The sequence below is a fragment of the Struthio camelus genome, chromosome 13 (assembly GCF_040807025.1).
Source record: "Struthio camelus isolate bStrCam1 chromosome 13, bStrCam1.hap1, whole genome shotgun sequence".
In the NCBI taxonomy this organism is placed as follows: Eukaryota; Metazoa; Chordata; class Aves; order Struthioniformes; family Struthionidae; genus Struthio; species Struthio camelus.
In genome coordinates, this window is record NC_090954.1 from 12,516,022 (window position 1) to 12,532,475 (window position 16,454).

Genomic DNA, 16,454 nt, shown 5'->3' on the forward strand with positions numbered 1-16,454 from the left:
TAATGCATGAGTGCAAATTACAGGAAGAAAGGTTAAACCACATTAGCCAACTAAACATGAAAACTGACAAAAATAGCTGCAGAGGGTCACTTTGCCCCCATCACCTGAGGGCTCCCCATCTCCATTTCAAGGCTGCCGCATACACCAGCACATTTCACCGTCTCTCCTGCTAACTCTGACAGTAAATTCCCTTGAAGCATGTTGGAAGCCCTGGATTTTAAGTAGCCAGGAGATAACAGCAGCCAAAAACACTGGCATGAGCTCATAGCTGCTGCTGCAAGGAGCATAATTAACATGGGCTTTCACCACCTCATAGCTCTCTAACAGCAAATGCTTCTGACAAACAGGGCTGGGGCTGGGGTGCCCACATGAGACCGTCCAATGCCTGCCTTGCTCGAAACCCCGGGGGCAAGCGTGGGACTCTCGTCTGCCACATCAGGCAGAATGACAGGGAAGCGCCTTTTTGCAGAGCTCCTTTGACTGGGGGTCTCCGGGAGCAGGGCCTTTTTGGAGGCTGCACGCGGCCTCGCAGCCACCCCCTTTCTTAGGTGCGGGGGAGTGATCGGGCTGACGTGGGTCAGGCACGTGGCCGGCAGAGGAAGTGGCACTTTGCTGAAATAGCAGGAAATCGAGGCCAGGCAGCAGCTGTGGGTGTGATACCGCATGTGGCAGACTTAACCCGCCTGGAGCTCCGTGTATGGGTTTCACGCATGGGGGCTAGGATATCCTCCTAGCCCTCCCCCCCATCAGTATTTTGGGCACAGAGCGCAGGAAAGCGCCCTCGTTCCTCTTAAGAAATTTTTCAGAGCAGAGACGCTCTTGAACTTTGCAGAGGAAAGAGCGCATCTGCTGCACATGCTCTCCCTGCAGTGGAAGATGGTACCCACAGACCGCTCCAGCTGAACCTGAGCACAACCCAGTAAGGAAGGAGGTTTCCTGCCGAACATGGACTCACCACCAGACTCCTGGTGCCAACTCTTAAAGTAAATTCTTTCAATCTCAACACAGCATCTTCAAGAAGTAATAGATTGCACTGACTCAGAGGAAACTGTCTGCTCCCTGATAATAAATGAGTTGTTAGCAGAGGTAGCAGACTCTCAGATCCATTCGTGATCCAAAGGGGTCACAGCTGTTTCCCATTTTCACAATGCCAAAACCAAAGAAAATACGCGTACAGGAAGAGACAAGCCGCCAGTCTCCCGCTCCTGTCTGCTTGCCACTCTCCAGCGGTTAAAGAGAGACTGTCAAGTGTGATTTCCTTTTGATGGAGCATTTGTTAACATAAATTTGCTGCTGTTGAAAGCGAAAGACACACTGCATTGGCTGCAAGTAAGAATAGCTAGGAAAAACACTGTAAATCTCACCCCTACATACCACGCCTTTTGCACGTAGTCTGCAGCACCTTTTGCAGTTCTTGACGTGAACAATCCTATATAGCATGAGTGCCCCTTAGTCCTACAGCAACGCACTTTATCCCTCCAGCTGCAGCCCACACACAGCTCCATTAATGCAGGCAGCCCTGAAACAAATACACCTTCACCCCAAGCTTCTACAATCCCTCCGGCGTACGATGCTATACTTCAGTCATCTTGACCCTGATTCCCTCCACCCCCAGCCACTACTACACCGCTCTAGTTTTCAAGCACATAGCCCTGGGAGTAAAGGGGAATTTATTTTCCTTTTGCTTTTAATGTCGTCCTGCTCATGTTGCTAGATGGAAATCACACTTTTACCTTCCTTCTGGAGACAGGCTTTAAGCAGGAAACCTGAATACAGATTGCTGTCAAACTCCCCTGAGACTGCTGTCAAATGACAGTCAAAATTCAGGACCCAAAGCAGAACGAGGTTCAGAGTATCCCTGAGACTTTCAGGTGTGTTTTGATCCAGGTCTGATTTCGCTTGGATGGTTGCTAAAAGATGCTACTTTAGAAATGACTTTTTTTTTTTTTCCTGGCCAAACATCATTTTTTTAAAAAGCTCACAAGATTGCTTGTTCCTGCCTAGTCCACGCGCTACATGGGGCTTAGCTGTGCTCTTCCATTGGAGGTGGTGAGGACTGCTCAGTAAGTCCCTGAGTGCTATTTTGAAAACGCTACAGTTAGCAGCATCTGAAGGCATTCCTCCCCTGATGATACTGTTTCCAGGATCCCCCCAAGCCTACTCCTAGGGAAAGACAGTAGCAGCTAGTAGCATATCAACAGAGAAGGAAAAAAAGAGATCTGTTTAAAGTAAAGACAGCAAAAGCAAACCGGGGTGTCTTTATTATAGCACTGCAAACACTACTGCCAGCAGTGAGTCCGTGAAAAGTGGAAAGCACAAGAGGCCAAGAGGATGAGAGCACACCTCAGACTGATGGCAGATCCCTACTCGTGAGGGGTCACTCCAGGACTGTGCTGAAAAAGGTGATCCTGAGAAGAGCAGTTTTGTATGCCATGAACATATATTTTCTTCACTCCTTAGCAGAAGCATTAGAGTAGCACAACTGCAAACTGCTTATTTGCAACGTGATGCTTGCTTTCATCAAGGCCTTTACAGGCTGCTAACAGGGAGAGCAGGAAAACGACTGGTAACATGAAGATATTACCTTCAGCACAGCACCGAGCCATTAGCGGGAGGGCACAGTACAGCTGCAGACACTTTGGGTAGGATTCAATCCAGAGAAATCTGGCAAAGCAGAACTGACCTTATAAGCAAGCAATTAGGTTACTTGGGACTTTGGAGAGGAAGGAAAACCTAGCTGGACTGACACCACAAATAAAGACTTTATTTCAGAACAAGAGGACCTGGTGGGCCAAAATTTCCCAAGCAAAGAAATTTGGTAATGGTCTCTTAACTGGCAATTGCTATCTGAGATGGAGACGTGTGTCAGTTTTCCTACTTCAGTGTGACCGTTAAGCCTTGCTAACACCGTGATTATGCCTGAATAAGAGCTTGCTCTTTGGTAGCTGTTCTGCCTCTACAGGCGCTGAAAATGCTTTGGTGTGCTGTACTCATCCCTCCTGTGTTGCACCGCCCAGCCAAGCACTAGACAGCTCGAAGGAGGTGAAGATGACAATGGGATAGGATGGATACAGCAGACCTGTATCCCAAACTAGTACTGGTTACTCCAGAACAAAGACAACGTGGGGTTTTCAAGGGCTACAGCCAAGTGGATGAAGTTCTCTCAAGCTGTCCCTAAAGGCCCCAGGCAGAAGCTAAGGCCTCCTTCTCTCCCACGCGCACTGGATGTCAAAGGAAATCTATCTGTCTCATGGGATCCCCCTCGAGCTGGGGAACCCAGACATTAGCTCTGGCTTCTTGCTCCTATAGTTCTGCCCACAACCCCTTAGTGTGTCCATTTATCTGCATAGCTATGGTTTGGTCCTTGCTATCATATGTCGATATACCCGAGGCTTGAGGCTGCCCTGGTGTGTGAGAGATCATTTCTTTAGGCATAGGGGTGGAAATGCAGGAACTATCACACCTCCTGCCCAAGGGCTGCACGGTGAACTCACTGCTCACCTAATTAATTTGCCCCCAAGTCTAGATGTGTGGTTTCCTTGCAGTACCAGCAGTATCAAAGCACAAACTGGGCTTTATCATAGGGGTCCTGTAATAGAGATTATAATAAGAACGAAAATATAATAATAAAAAGAATTTAATTATAGAGCTGGATGGCTCTTGCTTCTGAATTATGTTCAAAACCTCAGGAATTCATGCTAATTAAGAGACGGCACATGAACATCGGCATTTCTGGGAATATCCAAACAAAGAGCTAGTTTGCCAGTCTTTGGGTAGCAGCACAAATGGGCTTCCCTGCTGCAAGCCTGGGGACCATGCAAGGCTCTGTGAGTTCAGGAGAGGCGCTGGTATCTGCTCCCTCCGAGGTCTCTGCCGAGTCTGGCAGACAAGGCTGCTAAGGTGGAGGATATTATTACGCTGTGGATGACTCAGTGTTAGAAATTTGCCCGAGTTCATCCACACCTTTCTTGCAGGTTCCCAAGCAAGCAACGACTCTTAACCTCTGTCGGCCCAGGCTAATCCCCGTACCAGCCCCCAGCAAGACACAGCTCTCCCCACGGCCTCTCCTTTCGCCGGCACCACAAGGAACAAGCACACGGACTCCCAGTGTACGGTCCCCCAACCCTGAAGCTGAAAACATCGGGTTTTGGTTGGCACAGCCATATCTGGCGGAGCAGAGAAGACCCCAGAACCAGGACAGGCTAGAAGACTAAACTAATTCCAGTTAAATCTGCAAAATGCACTTTGCTTGGGATGGAGTGGGGACAGCTGTTGCGCTCACCTGTTTTTCTGCAAGAGCGAACTGGGAATGGCCCCGCCGCTTGGCGGCTCTGCAGCTCACTTCCACGCTCCTTGCCTGCCACAGCCACGTCCCCTCGGCCCCTTCCCCCACAACAGCCATATGTGGTTTAGCTTTCTATTACTTCCTCTGGTAGTTCATTAAAGACATTAATCACCTTCTGCACAAAGGCATTTCTTCTGAACTCCCTGCAGGCCAGGCCTCTTTCTCAGCTGCAGCTCAGCCAGTTGCTTCAGTCTTTGCAGTGCTGTGAGACAGCACTGGCGTCCCAGCTGTGCTCCCGTTTCCCTTGCTGGCCTAGGACCCTGCTAGACACCGATCGGTCGGTCACCCCAAGCCTCCCCTTGCCAGAGGTGCTCCAGCAGGAGCCTGCTTTCGAGCTGACCTACCTCCACTACGGTCTGCATCTCAGCATCTGCCGCTCCGTTCCTGTGCAGGAGGACAGCTTTGGGCCTGGAAACAGTGCCAGCACGTTGGGGACTTTGCGACAAAAGGAGCTCATGCCTCCTCCTCCTAGGCACAGGACAGCAAGGTCTGCTCGTGAGCAGGGATGGGAGAGACGGCAGGGAGGGAAAGGCGACTGCACCAAGAAACAGCCAGCATAAAAGGGCAAGGGATACGCAGGAGAGCTGCACACAAGCAAATTGGGCTAGAGAGAGACGGCTGTACAACAAACAGCCCTCCAGTATTAGCAAATACAGACACACAGATCTTCCTCCCCACAAAGCTCTCGGTGCTCTAGTCCTGGTACCACACAGAGGAGTGGGGCTTTGCTCCTGGCTTGGAAAGGCCATGCCTGGACTCTCTGGCCATTGGGAAGGTATGAGCATAAATGCATCAGCTTCTCAGCTATGTGCTGTCACATACCCATCAGCTATGGCCTGCCTCTCCTGCTGCATCGCTGCATGTGCCCACATGTCCCATCTGCAGGCCAGCACACACGTGGCACAGCATGACATGTGTGCTCATCATGCTCATCAAGCCCCATGCATGTGGGGCTTCTGGGGCTGAAGGAGGGGAAAGCAGAGTGGTGTGTCAGGACGTTGCAGCAGAAAGAGGGCTGCAGGCCATCTTCAACGTGCTGGTGGTTCCTAACAACCACCTAGCACAGGGGATTCCCTGCCCTGAGTGCTGAGATGCGTTGAAGAGGGAAGCCAGGAACGTATGCTGAGCTGCGGCTCTAGCTGGACAGGCGGTTCCAGCAGACTCTTGCCAGCCCCTTCACTGGGTTTCATCCCTTCTCAGTTCACTACACCAGAGCCCCGCAGGGCTCTATGTTTACTTGCTTTGAGTATGTATTCAGGCAGTCGGATGCACAGTCCTCAGGAAGCAAAAACCTGCCAGGCTTTGGGTAAAGACTTAAAAGAGAGACAAGGAAAATCTCCCGCTACAGCACCTCCACAGCCCCTCCAAAGCTGCTGCCCTTCCTCCTTTCCTTGCCGGCTCTCCGTGCTCTGCTCCTGACCGCAGAATTTCCCCAGGCTCCGTCCCCACTTGCTCTCTGTTGAACTCCGCTTGCCCACGCTCTCTCCAAGTGCTCCCATGCCTGCTGGTATTTTTTCTGCTGCTCACCTGCCGGAAGAGCAATTCAAGGCCTCCTTCTTGTGGATAACGCTGGACATAGTGCGTCGGTGCTGCACGGAAGGAAAGCTAGCAGGCTCAGGCACTCTGGGGATCTTGGCAGGCCAGCAGGAGAAAAACCACATCTGAATCAGTGTAGCCACTGATGTCTTTTGCTCGCTGAAGCTTACCGCTCGCAAAGACCAAAGTGCAGCGTTTGGCAGGGCGGGGAGGTGAGGAACAGGAGTAGCCCCTCCGTCACGTGAGATCCTGCCTCACGGCAGCCAGATTACCTGCAGTGGTTCCTGCAGCTATTCTCAGACCCTTTGGCCCTCAACCTTTCATTTCCCTCCCACTTCATCTCTACTAGCATGGTTACAGGACTGTGCTTATTAAATTAAAGCGAAGACTCTCACAGTATATGGAGAGATATAGATACACACGTACATCTGCACAAGAATCCTGCCATCAGCTATATGTTACATCTCTCTCTAAGACATCAGTTGTTTTCTTTTGCACTCCTCCACTGTGTCAAAAACAAATAAAATCAAAGAATAAAGAGACCCTCTTGAAGAAGCCAAGATATAGCAATTTGTAGTTGTTACTCGCCTCTTCATTGCCTCTCGCTGTTACTTCCTTAAGAGATCAATCAGTTCGGTGAGGCATACACATGCCTCACCTTCGACTGTAACCTTGGATGAGGGCTGACAAGGGTGTGGTTTTTGGAGAATGGATAAATACTAATAAAAAGAATCAACATTTTCGTTTTTGTTGTTCTCTGATTTTTTTTTTTTAAGGATGCCCTGGAGGGAATGAGCGGGTATGGCTGTTAAAGGGCAGTAAGAGGAAATGTGTGAGCTAATGAGCGATCAGTTCAGCAGGTGAGCAGGGAACAGTTTATGCTGTATGGCATGCTGTTATTATAATAATGATTCTCTGTTATTTTGAAATGTCTTTTTCTGGGATGATGGTGGATTGCTAATGGCTGAATTTGACCCTTCTTCTGCATGTTGCCTCATACCTGACTTTATCAGAAGTCCTTGTAAAACTCATCTCTCTTTACAAGAAGGCAGTCAAAATAAATGCATCTTTGTCTTCTGGCTTGTGTTAATACCACGCCCTGGAGAATTTTGGATCTGCAACATGTTAAAGAGTCTCTCTGACTTATCGCCTGTTTAAGGAACATATTTATTCTGTTTTTGCACATAATCCCACGTTTTACTGAAGCTAACCAGAGTGGTTTCCATTTCTACCAGTGGAGAACTGTTGCCTTCAGGGCCTCAACCCTATTAAGGACAATGCTAATGTATGTAACTAAGATTCCCAGTGGAGTTTTGGAAGGGAACTGTGTTTTTCCCCATGCTGCCTTCCTTATAGTCACACAAAGACTTCACTCTAACCTTGCTAATATGCCAAATATAAAATCCATGTGTATTCTGCTTAGTAGGGTCCCTGTCACATGGAAAAGCTTTATTTTTTTAGAGAAGAAAGGATGAGCTGCGAGTGGAAATCACGACTGTCACACAATGGGCAGGTCTGCTTCTGTGGCTGTTTCTAAAATCTCTTCTCTATATGCTGCAGACCCAGATTTGACTTCCTCACTCTCTTTTCTGCTTGTCATCAATGAATATTTGGGATCCTTTCCAGATGAACAGTTAGATTTGCAGGTGTGAAATTTCCCCCTACTTGTTCTCTGATTTTTGCTAATTACAAGTGTCATATCAGTTTTCCCCCCCCCCCCCAGGCACTGCTCCCCGCTGCCCAGGATGAAAAATAAATAAATAAAAACACTGCCCTGCAGGGAACGAGTACCCCCAGCCCCTTTGGAGGGTAGCCGACCCACAGGACTGGGGGAAATCTGTTCCCAGACGTTTGACATAACGCGCCAGCCTCCCTGCTGGGCTGCCTTAGCCAAATGACAGTCAAGCATCATTAGTGTCCCTGCAGATGATATTGGCTGATGTTCACCCAGGCCTCTTCGTGCCTAGATCCATAAGGGCAGACAGAAAGCCCGCCCTGTCCTGGCAGCTGTGGTGGAGAAAACTGCTTGGCACTCACTTTTTAAAGGCTTTTCCTTCCTGGGGGAAGCACATGGGACGAGCTTGCCTTGGCTGTGCCGATGGCTGTGAGTGCCGAGCACCCAGCGCCCACCCCAGCTCTGCCCCCACGAGGCGGGTGCCACCCCGAGCCCCTGCACATTTTGGTTTGGCAGTCCCTCAACACTGAATTTCACCCTGCTGCAGAGAGGCCCATCAGCACCCCCTTTAAGAGTGGAGTTTACAGCAAGCTGGTAGCATCTCACTAAACAAACACTTGATTAATAGAAAGCCACAGCCCGTCCCTGCCAGAAACTGAGCATCCTCAACCCCAATTTGATTTAATGTGAATTGATGCTCTGTGATTCATCTGCCTGCATTAGATCTTTTCCCTTGACAAAATCTAAAGAGATATGTTTCTGTGTTGTACCTCTATTGTGATAATCAGACTGCATCTGATCATTAAATTCATGTTTCTGTTGGCTTAACTCACATTAAACTGTCATAGCTAGCATTCTAGAACCTATAGAAAAAAAAATCCCAAAACATTTATGTGAGATTGTGACACTGCAAAAATAAAAATAAACCTACCAACATCACAACAAGGACTGGGCTTATTTGGATTGCAAAAGTTTAATTATAAAAATTGCATTTTAATTGATTGCTGCTGGAATAATTACAGCAACACCTTTCCAAGAAATGGCGACCACCATATGTTTGTCAACAAAGAAGCTTCTTTTAATTCAGTGTGCACTAATTGTTTAATTAAGCCAAATTTAGATCCTCGTTTGAGAACATTCAAATGTTTGCCTATTCCTTCCTGTCTCGGAGAGGTAATTTAAGAGATAAAAGCAATCTCCAGAAATACTGTATCTATATATGTATGTATCCAAGAATAAGAAGAAAAAAGAAATACTTCATTTTATAGCTGATCTGAATCTAAGCTTGCTGTTATTGATACGAACATAAGCACAGAGTGAGGGATCACTACAAATCCCTTCCTAATTAGTGGTGGGAGGCCTTCTTAAAACATGAACAGGCAGCAACTTGCATGTTCATTTTCTAACATATGCTACGGATTCAACTGTTGATATTCTAGCAGCACCCCCAGACCCTGCTCACTGGGAGGACCCCACCGTGCCTGCAGAGAGACAGATACCTAGTTCATTGAAGAATAGGGATCTTGGTTTTCAGCCTCTTTGCAGTTTCTCACGCAGCTGCAAAATCCTGCCGCTCTCCTGCAGACTTCCCTGTTTCAGGGATCCAGCTCCTGAACGTCTCTTCTCGGTAGCCCAACACCGACGCATACACAAAGGCTATTTGCTGCACCAGCAATGCTCCAGGGCTCAGAGCAGATGGGCATGTCTAGTGTCCAGCTATCCCTGCAAAGTGGCATGGGTCTTCAGGGACGGATTTACCCAGGTGGCGACTCACCTCCTGTGAGCCCTGCTCAGTGCGGCACCTTTCCCAGGACACTGCCAGGGCAGCTGCTGCGCCATCACCTTCCCCGTCCAGCTCACCATCGAGGCAGCGAGCATGGCAGCTGCCGTCCTGCCTGGGCTTCCCTGGGGATTCCAGCCAGAGGCTGAATGCAGGAGCTCCCACACCATAACCTAAACAACACTGAGGACCTGGTGCTGAAACAACATGCATTCCCCAAGAAGCTGCACGGGGAGGCCCCCACCTCATGCACAGCATGAGCACAAACATGGGCATAAATGGAGGCTGAGAGGTAGGATAGGTGAGAAGGGCATCCAGCACGGGCTGCCTCAAGTAAGTCTCTCGTAGACAAGTCATCCCTCTGCTGCCAACGGGGCGCTGTGCTTTTGTCCACCTCGGACCTCACAGACATAGGAATGTGCAGCTCCCTCCTAAGCTTCAACCTTCCCTGTGCCCTTGCAGCTGGCACACAGCAGCCCTCTTCCCCCGTCTCTCCGCTCTGACCTGCAGCATCTCCTGCCGAGCTAGGTCTGCCCAAGCACAGAGGACACTCACAGCAAAACCTGGCAGGATAGCGTTTGCTGGAGACTATGTTGAGGCCACAAACCTCTCTTCCAGTCACAGCCAAAATCAAAACCTGAGAACACGTCTTCAAAGGTGACGAGAAGGGTTTTGCTCTGCTGCATCACTATACAAACCCTTCTGCTACACCACACCATCATTTTACCCTTTAGAGTCACCTGGCACTGCTATATACTTCTGTTGAAGGAAGGACTGTAAATTTACCTTCTCCTGAAACAACTATCTTGGCATTAGGAGAAGCAGCACAAAAGTATAAAGTCTTCTAACCTTTATCTAAGAATATTCAAAGTGGCAGGATGTGTATTTTCATGTGGCAGAGGCTGGCAAGCCTCACAATGCACCCAGGTGCAAACATAGAGCCTGTTCATTACTATATATTTGGTGGGATGGAATGTATTCAGGAATATATTTCAGTTATTGAAATGTACCCATATTGCGGTGATGCAGCAACATTAGTATTACCCACACGCATGACATATGACACGCACATTGTATTTGCCACCTATTTTTGCTTTCTTAATGTCTAAAGTTTACTTAAAATCATAATCTACTGACATGTTATGCCCAAGGTTCATAGGAACCTTAGATTAACTTTGACCACACGGAAGTATTCAAAATTACTGTGCAACAATAACAAGTCCAGGACTGGAAGCATCAGAAACGTGAAATTTATTATTGAGCTGTCACAGTGACAGCACAGCAAAAACTGCAGCGTCCTAATGTTTTTCAGGGTTTCCCACCTTCATGGATATTACTGGTACCAATTTACAATTATTACTAGCACATCATTACCAGTTTCCTATCACTGTCACCTGTGCACAAATGAATACATTTTATACTGTAAGTTCATCCACTGTCACACTGAAACTTGCTCATCCTTACTGGTAAGCAGATATATGTCAGTCAGAGGTAGACAGTGTCACAGTCAATGCTGAGACAGATTTTGTATGCTATCTCCTTAGACAGGGTGCTGTCATTTTGCTGCAGTTCATCCTGGCACTTCATTATTGTCTCATAAATGGCCCAACAAGGATTTTTGTTTCTGCAGTCACTGTTGGCTCTTAATACATGCTTTGTACTTTGAACGATGCTGCTTCAGGCGCTTGCCGTTAAGGACTGCGTTTAGCACATGAGGTTGGATTCTAGCACGAGGCAGGACTTGCCACGGGGCTGTGATCTGGTAGTCTTTTACTCAGATGTTCTGCTCGAGTCCCTGAGACGGCCAGTACCAGGTTTACAGTGTCCAAACACCCTCAGCTGAACCATCAGAGAAACAGGTAATTCCAGCTACAGCGAAATGCTATGTTCTCTATCTCCATGGGAACAAAAATTGGTAATTGTAACTGGTAGCATGGACAGTCTTTTCTCAGAAGACAAGGACCACTGCGTGGGTAGGGTTTATTCTCTGTAAATAAACAGATCTTTCTGCTAATATCTAGTCTTGGCAAGTGGGCAGGGAATTTGCTGGAAGATAAGGATGGAGATAATTCCTGGCAAAAGTTTCACCTAGCTTTATAGCGTATCAAACCCAGGTCTCCCACAGCCTGCTTTTTTTTTTTCCCCCTTAGGGTACATGGATTAACACCCTCCTTTGTGCTTACAAAACAAATGCTGCTTGTCATAGTCTTGAAGAACTCGGGAAGTTTTTAATTAAGAAAAAAAAAATGAGGACAAGTGAAGTTGGACTGTGCAGAGCGCTTTGCTGGTCTGATCTAGGACAATGTGCCCTACATAGAGCTCAAATATAACATCCTTTGGGAGGATGCCTTGTTTCTGTTCAGCTTTTGTGAGACCACCCCCGCCCCCATGATACTAATGACAGATTTCTTAAGCATAACCACCATGCTGGTCTCGCTATCACTGCTAATGCTGTAAACAAAATCATTAGTGGCAGGCGTACAGAGGGAGGGAAAACTACGCACAGACGGAGAATTACTGACATATTCTTGCAGTTTGTGCTTTCTTACTGCTATCAGCACTGAAATAGCTTATTCCCAGCCACAGTCAGCAACTCTGCCGCAGGTGGGTGATGCTTTCCCTTGATAGATATAAGGTCTGTCTTTTTCTTATATTTGTCTATTTTTTCTGCCAAGAAAGTGCTATTGGATTGGGCTGAAATAGTTGCTCTTGCTTGATGGAAACCTTGTAGTTGGCAAATAGAGGGATATTAAGGAAAACAGAAAATCTTTAGATGTGTCATTAGATTCTCCAGTCAAAGGGTGGCCAAATTATTACTTCTCTCTCCTTCTATGTCCCAAGAAATTCCTGCGATCTTGTACTTGCAAACAACCAACAGGAAAAAACACAACTTTCCTTTTCTTCAAAGAGCCTCATTTATTCTCCTCCTGCACACGCCTGGATTCTTTTTGCAGGAAGGCATTTCTCCCTTCTGTGTAATCTTCAGCAGAGAGAACAGTTTGTGTCCACCTCTATCCCACTCTTCACATGACTAAACTGCAGAGAGGATGTTTCAGTGAATCAAAAGGATACTACAGACGCGAGCCAATAACAACCCACCAAGCTTTACAAGGGAAAGGGTTCCTTCAGTCCCTCCTGTTCCTACTGCCGGTCCTCATACCCACACACAGCCATGCACGCACAGAGAATGAAAGCACTGTGTCTGACACTAGGTCGAACTGAAGAATTCTTTGTGCATCAAATCCCGGCAGCGCTAGCCCATCTTACAGAGCCATGCACTGCTTATGCCAAGGGAAGCAAATTCTGCAATATTCCCTCTTGCAACTGCAGGGCTGTGTTTTGTTTTTTCTGCTTTCCTCCGGTTCCTTTCTGGCCTTTTTTGTTGCTAGTCTTGGCATCACCTGGCAATCCATTTTTTTCTTCTCCCAATTCTATCACATAACAAGAACAGCTCAGCTACTGCGCTGTGCTTCAGCAGTGTGCAACTAAGCCCTAGGAACGACTCCGCTGTGCCAGTTCTATCTTAAATACTCATTTTTGGAGGCAATAATTTCACTGTTGTTTGAAACAAGAACTCTCTGACCTCTCTGTCGTTATTGGGCAAGTCCCTTATTTTAGATCTGGACTCCACCTGCACCACGCTGCTATTTTATGCTAAGTCTTTCTCAAGTGAGAGGACAGATGGCTAAAATGGGGCTGAAGAAGAAGTTGTTCACACTAAACAGACACTTCTGTGCCTCCAGTGGGTGGAAAGGGGTGTCTCTGTTGCACATCATGGCTATTAGAAACACAGGAAAGAAACCTCGATGTGGTGAGTCAGGCAGAGGTTAGCGAACCAAGAGGAAATGAATTGTTGGGGCGGTTTATGGTACTTTGGAAGCAGCAAAAGAGAAAATTTAAGACATGCTGAATAAGCGCAGCACTACCTCACCGTATGTCTCAGCACAGATCCAAAGGATTCAGAGATCTCTTGCCCATGTGGATTTTTTTGCAAGGACCTTGATGGAGAATCACATTTGGAGCAAGATATCACATATTTCAGATGCAAAAAGTCCCCACCAGGAATAAAGAAACCAAAGTAAGAGAAAACACGGCAAACGCCACTACTTACAGGTGTACGTCATTTCAAAGCTGTCGCTGATGTTCACAATGTCAATCTGAGGAAGGAGCTTAGGGGGTTCCGTGAGCTGAGACAACGCAAACCTAAAAGCCGCATGTTCCTGGGACTGTTGATTAGGAAATAACCCTCCTGGGGAAAAAAAAAAAAAACAGAACATAAGAAAAGGTCTTAAACATACTGATATTAAAAGGTACTTTGGTCCAAAATACTCCTGTGAGCAGAGGCTGCAGCTCCCCAGCTCAGGCAGCGCCCTGATACCCCGAAACTCTCCTGCACTCAAAACCCCAGGGGCTTTTGTGCCCACTGCAGACAGGCTGGGAGCAGATAACCTTTACAGACCATGCATTATGTAATACCTGGATCACAAATTCAGCAGCCCGGATGCTTCCTCGGGCCTGGTGGGCAACAGGGTCAGGCTGAACTGTGGGATCTGGCTCAACCTCACCACCCATAACTTTAAGGAGGAGAAACAGAAGCGCTCCCAACATTACCTTTATAGAGCAGGAATTAGAGTATTTCTTCCTCTTCCTATTTATAATTAGGCCCAGAGTGAAACCTGCCCCCCCCTGTTAACCGAAGGAGGGGTTTGCTCCAGGAGGAGGGAAGGGACTCCCTGGGGTGATGGATTCCTGGGGAAGACCAGCAGAGCCCAGCCTGGGTAGTGCCAGAGGACGGAGGCCAGGGCGCACCATGAGCCGGAGCCACACTCAGCCTTGCCTGGGCCAGAACGCCTGCTGCTGCTAGTTCGCTGTGCTGAGAAGCCTCAAATTCATTTAACAGGTGACAGTGGTCAAACTCAAGAGAGGGTGTGAATTGAAAACTCGGCCCTGAGAGGGATCTGAAGAGAAATACAGACAAGCCCAGAACTGTAGGGCAGTACAAAGAGGATACAAACTGGGACCAGGCTGGACCCAGGCTCAGAGCCTCATTTCTCCCCTGGAACAAAGTGCAGGGATAACCTGGAAAAGTTTCTGCTGCTGCCACTGCAGGAAACTTGGCTTGCGGCAGAGCCCTTCATATCCTCCAGAAAGATACTATGAGATTTGGATTGTCGTGTAATCTATATGCATTTAGAGGCAGCATTGTTATTTTCATTTTACAGATATGGAAACAAAGCGCTCAGCAACAAGGTAGAATTAGGATAAAGACGCAGATAGTATCAATACCTGCCTCCAGGGCAGATGGCTCCAGAGAGAAATGAGTGTGCAGGGACCTACTAAATAACGGCATTTTTCACATCTCCTGTACAGAGGGCATCTCCTTGTGCAGGGAGGACTATTTGTGCATGAACATCCCTGCCCTTCTTCTCCCCCATGCCTAATGATGGGTGTCAGAAGAGAAGCAGCTAGCAGCTAAGTTAAGCTATTATATATGTTTGCTGAGAGGGAAAGAATCCGAGATGTTGCATAGATTTGGGGTAAAGGGGAGGCAGGAAGGGAGGGAGACAAGGATGCAGCATAAACAGCAATAAAAGCACCAGTTGTGCAGCTGGACTAAGGCAGGAGTTGCTTGAACTTGGAGGATTAGCATCATAAAGACAGGAGAGGTGGGAAAGAAAAGCAGCATGCAAGGGAAGGGAATTTGGGACCTGATTAGAAATCATTGTCAGTAAAGATCAATGGGAGAGTAATAACAAGCCTGGGGAGGGGGATGAGGAGCACTGAGAAGTTACAGAACGGGTGAAGGGGGGAAAGGAATCAAACAGGCACTGCTGGTGCACAGGGGAAGCAAGCAGCATGAAATGAAGAGAGATTTCAGTGTAACATCTTCCTCCACTAGCTCTGCCCTTATTCGTTAGCAACAACAACAGAGAGCGCCTGTTTGTTACCTCTCGTCCCAGTTACCTACAGATGAGAGCATCCTCACAAAAACGTATCATGCAACTGCTGATTTTGCAAATGCAGCAATGCACAATGGCAGCCCAGACACTTCCCATAGCAAGAAACAGCATTTTTTTTTTTGCGCTTCCTCCATTTCAGAGGCACTTTTCTCCCTCTATGTTGGTGTGTGTGCAGGCATTTATTCCCTATCTTCCCCTCCCCCCAAAACAAATTGATACATCTCTGCTATTGCAGTAGCCTCCCCAGCTCGTACCAACGGCACAAATCCAGCCCGTGCAGTTCACCCCCTCTCTTTCACACACACACACACACACACACACACACGCGTTCTTCCTTGGCAAGCAAATGAACGGGTCAGTTTTTCCCCACCACCCCCTCTCCACCCCTACCACTTGCCAGGGAACGTCACTCCCCAAGGGCCCCGAGCTCTGCACTCACCTATCTGGATATTGTTGGGGAAATTGGCCCCTAACACCGCCCCTAGGAAACTGGTGCAGAAGAAGGCAAAAATGTGCTGCATATTCCCTTTTGCATTGGCGAAAAAGAAGCCCAGTTCCAAGCATAGATTTGATTTTTCCCCCGCTCTGCTCTCTTTAGCTGGCTCCCTCGCCTCCCTTCTGCTGCGCCTTCGGGATCGGGCGTCTCTTTCTGTGGGAATCCAGCGCTGAGACTGCTGCTTAACACCGACTGACAGCAGGATTAACTGAGCACTGCGAGAAAGAAAGAGAGCCCGCTCCTCATCCACATCCCTCCCCCGTCACACACACACACACACACACACACACACACACACGCGCACACCCCCCCCCCCCCGTGCACTTCCCTCGAGCTAATCTGCCTTCTCCTCGTTAGCGCTCAACAGCTGGGGACCGCATCCCCCTCGCTCCGGCTATTCCCTGCGTGCCCTGGCTGCGTTCTCGTAGGGCAAATCGGCACCTACCCCGAAACTCCCGGCTGCCCCCTCGCCCTTCAACTTCTCTTGGCATGAGCCAGAAAAAAATTTGCAAATCAGTAGGTGGCAAACTCCTCTAGAGCAAAGTCTTCAACTCCTCTGCATCTGAGCCATCGCTTCCCAAACTGGGCTCTCACCCCCGGGTCCGGGAGTTGAACAGATCAGTCTCTACAGCCTGGATTGTTAGGACAATAAAAAGGGATGT

General features: G+C 48.1%; 1 protein-coding gene across 2 annotated transcripts in view; it reads right to left on the reverse strand.

Annotated features, from left to right (window-relative positions):
- The window catches only part of GRIA1 (glutamate ionotropic receptor AMPA type subunit 1), a 129,823-nt gene extending 113,769 nt beyond the window's left edge, over nt 1-16,054 (reverse strand). Inside the window, exons 1-2 of one of the 2 annotated variants that reach the window (XM_009685650.2) lie at nt 15,736-16,054; nt 13,448-13,585 (exon numbers count right to left, since the gene is read on the reverse strand). In XM_009685650.2, the coding sequence (XP_009683945.1) occupies nt 13,448-13,585; nt 15,736-15,817 (220 nt within the window). In that variant the 5' untranslated portion in view covers nt 15,818-16,054. The remainder of the gene's footprint in view (nt 1-13,447; nt 13,586-15,735) is intronic. The other variant, XM_009685649.2, reaches the window with a different exon arrangement.
- Between the last annotated feature and the right edge of the window lie 400 nt (nt 16,055-16,454).